The sequence below is a fragment of the Anser cygnoides genome, chromosome 35, assembly GCF_040182565.1.
Source record: "Anser cygnoides isolate HZ-2024a breed goose chromosome 35, Taihu_goose_T2T_genome, whole genome shotgun sequence".
Taxonomy (NCBI): Eukaryota; Metazoa; Chordata; class Aves; order Anseriformes; family Anatidae; genus Anser; species Anser cygnoides.
In genome coordinates, this window is record NC_089907.1 from 2,060,781 (window position 1) to 2,069,261 (window position 8,481).

The window sequence follows — 8,481 nt, forward strand, 5'->3', positions numbered from 1 at the left end:
CACATCACTCACCCCGCAGGCCCAAAATAGCAACGTTTTGCCCCAAAATAGCAACGTTTCACCCCAAAATGCCCCCTCCCGCCGCCGCAGGGAGGGGAACACCTGTTTGGGGTGAAAAGCGGCGGTTTAGGGGCCGGCTTTAACCCTTCTTTTTTGCTATTTTCACCCCCAGTGCTTTGCATGCCAGACAGGGTTATTTTTAGCGGACAACCCCAAAACCTCCTTTTTTCCCCCCAAATCCCCTTTTTCCCTAAAAACCTCCCTGGTTCCCCGAAAACCTCATTTTTTCCCCCAAAAACCTGATTTTTCTCCCAAAACCCAAACCCCACAAAGCAATCCCAAAACCTCCACCCTCACAAATGTCCCCCAAAACCCCTTTTTTTCCCCAAAAAAAACGCCCCCCCCCCCCTTCCCCCCCTTGCACTCTGCGGGTCCTTTCTCACCCGCTTCCCCCCCCCCCCCCCGGAAAGGGCGATTTGGGCGATTTTGGGGCAGTTTACGGATTTTTTGCCTTTTTTGGGGGATCCGGAGCCTTGGGGGGGCCCAAATTTGGGGGGGTGGGGGGCGGGGACGGGTCCCACTTCCGGGGGGGTCCGGGGGGGGGCCGTGGTTTCCCCGCCGCCAGCAGCTGCGCCGACGTCCGCAGGGCTCGGGGCAGTTTTGGGGTAAGTTCCTGCAGTTTTGGGTCTGCTGGGGGGGGTCTTGTTATTTTTTTTAAGGGGGGGCGTCCAGTGGGGGTGGGGGGGCACCCAACCCGCATCCCGGGGGAGGGGGGGGAAGTGGAGCTGGAGCGGGTCCAGTTTTGGGGTGAAATCGGTGGTTTTGGGGAAAAACTTTTGGTTTTCGGGGGAAAATAGCTCTTTGTAAAGAAATATATATTTTTTTCCTTGCAAACAGCACCTTTTTGGTGAAATTTACCCTTGGGGAAATTAATGGGTTTGGGGTTTTGGAGAATTTGGCTTTTTTTTGGAGATCTTTCCCTTTTTTCTTTCCTTTTTTTTTTTAACGAGAAATGGCTGAATTCTGTTTATTTTTTTTTTTAGAAATCTCCCCTCTTTTTTAGAGAAATTTCACATTTTTTTGGGGAAAACAGCCTCCTTTCTGGATAAACAGCCCCTTTTTTATAAAATCTGGGCTTTTGGGGAGAGAAATCGCCTTTTTTTTGGATGGATTTCGTTATTTTCAGAGAAATCCCCCCCTTTTTTTGAGATATGTCCCCATTTTTTGGAGAAATCTCCCCAAATTTTACGTGAAATCTCCCTTTTTTGGAGAAATCCTCGCCCTTTTTTGGAGAAATCTCCCGTTTTTGGAGAAATCTCCATCTTTTTTAGAGAAATCTGCCCCTTTTCAAAGAAATAGCTCCTTTGGGTGAAATCTCCACTTTTTAGGGCAAAACCTCCCGATTTTGGGAGAAACCTGCCCTTTTTTCGATGAAATCTCCCCTTTTTGAGTGAAATCTCCCCATTTGGGGGTGAAATCTCCCCATTTGGGGGCAAAATCTCCCTGTTTGAGGGCAAAATCTCCCAATTTTGGGACAAAATCTCCCATTTTTGCCCCAAATCTCCCATTTTTTAAAGAGAAATCTCTGCGTCGGGGGAGAAACCTGCGATTTTCTTTAGCAAAACGCCCACTTTTCGTGAAATATCCCCTTTTTGCAAACCATTTTGGGGGAAAAACCTCATTTTACCACCGAAACCTTTTCCTTCGCAAGAATTTTTTGGCCAAACCAACTCGTTTTTCTCCGTCGTTTTTAATGCGTTTTGCGAAAACCATCCTTTTCGTCACTTTTAACAAAAATCCCCCATTTTTCCACCAAAAATAAACCCCTTATCCCTAAAAACCCTTACCCCCCCAAAACCCCTCACCCATTGCAAGAACATTTTGGCAGAAACAATTCATTTCCTACATCTCTTTTAACAGAAATCACCTTTTTTTCCCCCAACCCCCTTTTCCTCACCATTTCACCCCCCAAATCCTCTTTCACCCCCCCCCCAAAACCCCTAAATTTTTTTTTTAGCGCCCGCTGACCTTTTTTTTTACCCCAAACCGAGAACGTGACGACGGAGGGGGATCGAAACCCCCAAAAAGAGGGAAACCGCCCCAAAACGGCGCCGCAGCTGATGGAGGCCCCGGGGGCGCGGCGGCGGCCCCCAGGTATTGGGGGGGGGTCCAAGGGGGGGTCCCGGAGGAGCGACCCCAAAAATGTCCCGATTGACCCCAAAATGACAGCGGGGTCTGCCGCAGGCCGGATCCTGGTGGTCGCCGCCGCCGCCGGGCTCGTGGCGGGCGCCGCCGCCGCCGCCGCCGTGCTGGCAGGTGCGGGGAGGGGGTTTTGGGGTGAAAAAGGGGGTTTTGGGTCAGTGGGGGGGCAATGGGGTGGAGGGGGGAATGGGGTGGGGGGGGGGGGGTTATGGGGTGGAGGGGGGAGGGTGGGGGGGTAATGGGGTGGGGGTGGGGGGAGGTTGGGCCCCCGCGAGGGAGGAGGAGGGGGGTTTTGGGGTGAAAAAGGGGGGTTTTGGGTCAGTGGGGGGGCAATGGGGTGGAGGGGGGAATGGGGTGGGGGTGGGGGGAATGGGGTGAGGGGGGGGTTATGGGGTGGGGGGGTAATGGGGTGGGGGGGATGGGGTGGGGGGGTAATGGGGTGGGGGGTAATGGGGTGGGGGGGATGTGGGGACCCCGCGTGGGAGCAGAAGGGGGATTTTGGGTGGAAAAAGGGCGGATTTGGGTCAACGGGGGGATGTCACATGGGGGGGGGGGGGGGGCACCGAGCGGTTCGGGCGGTGGGGAAGGGTTTTGGGGTGGGAAAAGCGCGATTCGGGATTCCCCCTCCCCATTATCGGGACCCCCTCCCCATTTCGGGACCCCCTCCCCATTATGGGACCCCCTCCCCATTATGGGACCCCCCCATTTATGGGACCCCCCCCATTTATGGGACCCCCTCCCCATCTCGGTACCCCCCTCCCCACTTCAGAACCCCTCTCCCCATTTATGGGATCTCCCTCCCATTTTGGGACCCCCTCCCCATTTCGGGACCCCCTCCCCATTTCGGGACCCCCCCCCATTTATGGGACCCCCCCCCATTTATGGGACCCCCTCCCCATTTCGGTACCCCCCTCCCCACTTCAGCACCCCTCTCCCCGTTTATGGGATCCCCCGCCCCGTTTATGGGATCTCCCTTCCCCCCTTTCCCCCCCCCGTCCCCGTTTTGGGTTGAAAAGCGGCCTTTTTGGCGCAGCGGCGGGGCCGGGGGCTGCGGCTGCCCCCGGGGCTGGCTGGGTTTCGGGGGGCGCTGCTACCTCTTCTCGGAGGAGGAGGGCAACTGGAGCCGCGGGCTGGGGCGCTGCCGGGACCTGGGGGTCCCTCACCCCCTCGACAGCCCCGAGGAGAAGGTGGGGACACGGGGGGGGATTTGGGGGATTTGGGGGATTATTTGGGGACACGGGGGGGGGATTTGGGGGATTTGGGGGATTATTTGGGGACACGGGGCGGGATTTGGGGACGTGGGTGGTGGGGGTGCGGTGGTGTCCCTCTTCCCTGTGGCCCCACGATCCTATATCCCCGTGACCCCAAATCCCAATGTCCCCACAACCCCATAGCCCCCTGCCCCCATGGGGTCCCCACGTCCCTGTAACCCCATGGGAGCCCCAAAACCCCCTGACCCCATGAGGTCCCCAAAACCCCCTGACCCCATGAGGTCCCCACGTCCCCATAACCCCATGGGGTCCCCATGCCCCTGTAACCCCCTGGGGTCCCTGTGCCCCTGTAACCCCCTGGGATCCCCAAGTCCCCATAACCCCATGGGGTCCCCATAACCTCCTGGGGTCCCTGTGCCCCCTGACCCCATGGGGTCCCCATTGCCCCATAACCCCATGGGGTCCCCATAACCCTGTGGGGTCCCCATGCCCCTGTAACCCCCTGGGGTCCCTGTGCCCCCGTAACCCCCTGGGATCCCCAAGTCCCCATAACCCCATGGGGTCCCCGTGTCCCCCATAACCCCATGGGGTCCCCATGTCCCCATAACCCCATGGGGTCCCCATAACCTCCTGGGGTCCCTGTGCCCCCTGACCCCATGGGGTCCCCATGTCCCCATAACCCCGTGGGGTCCCCATAACCCTGTGGGGTCCCCATAACCCCCTGACCCCATGGGGTCCCTGTGTCCCCATAACCCTGTGGGGTCCCCATAACCCCCTGACCCTATGGGGTCCCTGTGTCCCCATAACCCCATGGGGTCCCCATAACCCTGTGGGGTCCCCATAACGCCCTGACCCTATGGGGTCCCTGTGTCCCCATAACCCCGTGGGGTCCCCATAACCCCCTGACCCTATGGGGTCCCTGTGTCCCCATAACCCCGTGGGGTCCCCATGTCCCTGTGGGGTCCCCATGTCCCCCTGACCCCATGGGGTCCCCAGGGCCCCATAACCCCGTGGGGTCCCCATAACCCCATGGGGTCACCGTGTCCCTGTGGGGTCCCCGTGCCCCCTGACCCCATAACCCCATGGGGTCCCTGTGTCCCTGCGGGGTCGCCGTGCCCCCTGACCCCATAACCCTATAAGGTCCCCATAACCCCATGGGGTCCCCACGTCCCCCCGACCCCATAACCCCATGGGGTCCCCACGTCCCCCCGACCCCATAACCCCGTGGGGTCGCCGCGCCCCCGCCCTGACCCCGGTGTCCCCAGGGGCTGCTGACCCGCCACCAGGGCAGCCCCCACCACTGGGTGGGGCTGAGGAGGGACCCCCACCGGGGCTGGCACTGGGCCAACGGCTCCCGCTCCCCGCCCTGGTGAGAGGCCCGGGGGGGACGGGGGGGGGGACCGGGGAGGAGGCCGAGGGGTGGAGGCCGAGGAGGGACGGAGGAGGAGGGAGGGAGGATGGAGGACGGGTGGAGGCCGAGGGACAGAGGACGAGGAGGATGAAGGAAGGAGGACAGAGGAGGGATGGAGGACAAGGGATGGAGGCCGAGGGAGGGAGGATGAGGGAGGCCGAGGAGGGATGGAGGAGGAGGAGGGATGGAGGAGGAGGAGGGAGGACGAGGGACGGAGGACGAGGGATGGAGGACAGAGGATGGAGGAGGAGGAGGAGGGCTGGAGGAGGAGGGCTGGAGGACAAATGGAGGATGAGGGACGGAGGACGGATGGAGGATGAGGGATGGAGGCCGAGGAGGGATGGAGGAGGATGGAGGGCTGGAGGACAAAGGATGGAGGACGGATGGAGGACGAGGGATGGAGGACGGGTGGAGGCCGAGGGATGGAGGAGGATGGAGGACGAGGAGGGATGGAGGAGGATGGAGGACGAGGGAGGGAGGATGGAGGATGAGGCACGGAGGATGAGGGCTGGAGGAGGGGTGGAGGCTGAGGGAGGAGGATGAGGGAGGCCGAGGGAGGGATGGAGGAGGAGGGAGGGAGGATGGAGGACGGAGGACGGAGGATGGAGGATGAGGGAAGGGAGGATGGAGGAGGGGTGGAGGAGGAGGGCTGGAGGACGAGGGAGGGAGGATGGAGGACGGATGGAGGACGAGGGACGGAGGACGAGGGACGGAGGATGAGGAGGGATGGAGGACGAGGAAGGACGGAGGACGAGGGAGGGAGGATGGAGGAGGGCTGGAGGAGGAGGGCTGGAGGACGAAGGATGGAGGATGGTGGACGGATGGAGGACGAGGGATGGAGGCCGAGGAGGGATGGAGGAGGATGGAGGATGGAGGATGAGGGAGGGAGGATGGAGGAGGGATGGAAGAGGGATGGAGGATGGGTGGAAGATGGATGGAGGACAAGGGATGGAGGCCGAGGGAGGGAGGATGAGGGAGGACGAGGAGGGATGGAGGAAGGCTGGAAGAGGGCTGGAGGATGGAGGAGGATGAGGGCTGGAGGACGGATGGAGGACGAGGGTTGGGGGATGAGGGATGGAGGCCGGGGGAGGGAGAAACGGAGGCTGAAGAGGGAGGGAGGAGGGACGGAGGAGGAATTGGGAGGACGGAGGGAGGGGTGAAGGGGAGGCTGGAGGAGGGCTGGGAAGAATGGAGGCCGAGGGAGGGGGGAGGACGAGGAGGGATGGAGGAGGGGGGTGGATGGAGGCCGAGGGATGGAGGCTGCGGAGGCCCACCCGATGAGGCCGCGGAGGCTCAGACCCCGCCTGTCCTCCCCTCCCGGTCTCCTCCGGCAGGTTCGAGGTGCGAGGCCAGGCCGAGTGCGCCTACCTGGGGGCCGGGGAGGTCGGGACGGCCAGCTGCGCCTCCGAGAAGCACTGGATCTGCGCGCGGCGACCCCAATAAAGGCCGACCCCGACAGAGGCCGTCCCCGATAGAGGCCGACCCCGATAGAGGCCGTCCCCGATAAGGGCCAACCCTAATAGAGGCCAACCCCGACAGAGGCTGACCCCAATAGAGGCCGACCCCAATAGAGGCTGACCTCAGTAAGGGCCGATCCCAATAGAGGCTGACCCTAATAAGGGCTGACCCTAATAGAGGCTGACCCCTATAGAGGCCGACCCCATTAGAGGCAGACCCCATTAGAGACTGACCTCAATGAAGGCTGACCCCGAGAGAGGCCGTCCCCAGTAAGGGCTGACCCCAATAGAGGCTGACCCCAATAAGGGCTGACCTCAATGAAGGCTGACCCTGATAGAGGCCGACCCCAATAGAGGCCGACCCCAATAAGGCCTGACCCCAATGAAGGCCAACCTCGATGAAGGCCGACCACAATAGAGGCCGACCCCAATGGAAGTCGACCCCAACAAGGGCTGACCCCAATAGAGGCTGACCTCAGTAAGGGCTGACCCCAATAAGGGTCGACCCCAATAGAGGCCGACCCCAATAGAGGCTGACCCCAATAGAGGCTGACCCCAATAGAGGCTGATCCCAATAGAGGCTGACCCCAACGCAGGCTGACCCCTTATTGGGGTCGACCCCAATGAGAGCCATCCCCATAAGAGGCTGACCCCAATAGAGACCAACTCCCGATAGAGGCTGACCTCAATAGAGGCCGACCCCGATAGAGGCTGACCTCAATAAGGGCCGGCCCCAATAGAGACTGACCTCAGTGAAGGCCGACCCCGATAGAGGCCGACCCCAATAAGGGCTGACCCCAATAGAGGCCAGCCCCAGTAGAGGCCAAGCTCAACAGAGGCCAAGTTCAACAGAGGCCAACCCCAATAAAGGTCAACCCCCGCAGAGGCCAACCCCAATAAAAGTCAACCCCAATAGAGGCTGACCCCAATAAGGGCTGACCTCAGTGGAGGCCGACCCCGATAGAGGCCGACCCCAATAAGGGCTGACCCCAATGGAGGCCAGCCCCAGTGGAGGCCAAGCTCAATAGAGGCCAACCCCAATAGAGGCTGACCCCAATAAGGGCTGACCTCAATGGAGGCCGACCCCAATAGAGGCCGACCCCGATAGAGGCCGACCCCGATAGAGGCCGCCCCTAGAGCAGGAGGGCGTCGCGGCGGCACAGCCAGCGCAGCTCGGCCCCGCAGCTCTCCAGCGCCGTGCGCCCCCGCCGCAGCACCCCGCAGTCCCGGCCCTGGCCCCCGCGCAGCCCCGGCCTGCGGGAGAGCGGGGGGGGGTCAGGAGGGAGGGGGGACGGACCCCAAAATGGGGGGATGGAAACCCTAAAAGATGGGGGGGGGATCCTAAAGGGTGGGGAGAGGGATCCTAAAGGGGGGGAGGGGGAAACCCTAAAGGGTGTGGGGGGACCCTAAGAGGTGGGGAGGGGGAAACCCTAATAAGTGGGGAGGGGGAAACCCTAATAGTTGGGGAGGGGAACCCTAAAGGTGGGGAGGGGAACCCTAAAAGGTGGGGAGGGGGAGAACCTAATAGGTGGGGAGGGGGAGACCCTAATAGGTGGGGAGGGGGAGACCCTAATAGGTGGGGAGGGGGAAGCCCTAATAGGTGGGGAGGGGGAAGCCCTAAAAGGTGGGGAGGGGGAAGCCCTAAAGGTTGGGGAGGGAAACCCTAAAAGATGGGGAGGGGGATCCTAAAGGGTGGGGAGGGGGAAACCCTAAAGGGTGTGGGGGGACCCTAATAGGTGGGGAGGGGGAAACCTAAAAGGTGGGGAGGGGGATCCTAAAGGGTGGGGAGGGGACCCTAAATGGTGGGGAGGGGGAAACCCTAAAGGGTGGGGAGGGGAAACCAAGTGGGGGACCCCAAGTGATGGGAAGGGGGAAATCCTAAAGGGTGGGGAGGGAAACCCTAAATAGTGGGGAGGGAAACCCTAAAGGGTGGGGAGGGAGAAACCCTAAAAGACCAGGAGGGGGATCCTAAATGGTGGGGAGGGGGACCCCAAATTGGGGGAGGGGGACCCCACTCACGGGGGGGGGCTGCTGGGAGCCGTCGGGCCAGAGCCAGGCGCGGCCGCGGGGGCTGAAGCGCAGCCCCAGCCACACGGGGTTGGGGTCGCGCGCGAGGCCCTCCAGGGAACCCTAAAAAAAGGGGGGGAATAAAAGGAGGGGGGGTCAGGGGCTGCACCCCAACACCCCCACCCCCCCACAC

The 8,481-nt window shown here is 61.4% G+C and overlaps 1 protein-coding gene and 1 long non-coding RNA gene across 2 annotated transcripts; both read left to right on the top strand.

The window, feature by feature from the left end:
- The first annotated feature begins 556 nt into the window (after window positions 1-556).
- LOC136788404 (uncharacterized) lies at window positions 557-2,357 on the top strand. The gene is made up of 3 exons (XR_010827200.1): window positions 557-665; window positions 2,018-2,154; window positions 2,245-2,357. It is a non-coding gene; the product is annotated as an uncharacterized lncRNA (long non-coding RNA).
- A 214-nt stretch (window positions 2,358-2,571) lies between these two features.
- On the top strand, window positions 2,572-6,267 carry LOC136788327 (C-type lectin domain family 2 member B-like). The gene is made up of 4 exons (XM_066986614.1): window positions 2,572-2,576; window positions 3,236-3,389; window positions 4,679-4,782; window positions 6,159-6,267. The coding sequence occupies exons 1-4, from the start codon at window positions 2,572-2,574 to the stop codon at window positions 6,265-6,267; spliced, it is 372 nt and encodes a 123-aa protein (XP_066842715.1).
- Window positions 6,268-8,481: the final 2,214 nt, after the last annotated feature.

Coding starts and splice junctions, on each gene's coding strand:
- LOC136788327 (XM_066986614.1), top strand. Junction 3,390..4,678: donor TCGACAGCCCCGAGGAGAAG/GTGGGGACACGG, acceptor CGGTGTCCCCAG/GGGCTGCTGACCCGCCACCA. Junction 4,783..6,158: donor GGCTCCCGCTCCCCGCCCTG/GTGAGAGGCCCG, acceptor CTCCTCCGGCAG/GTTCGAGGTGCGAGGCCAGG.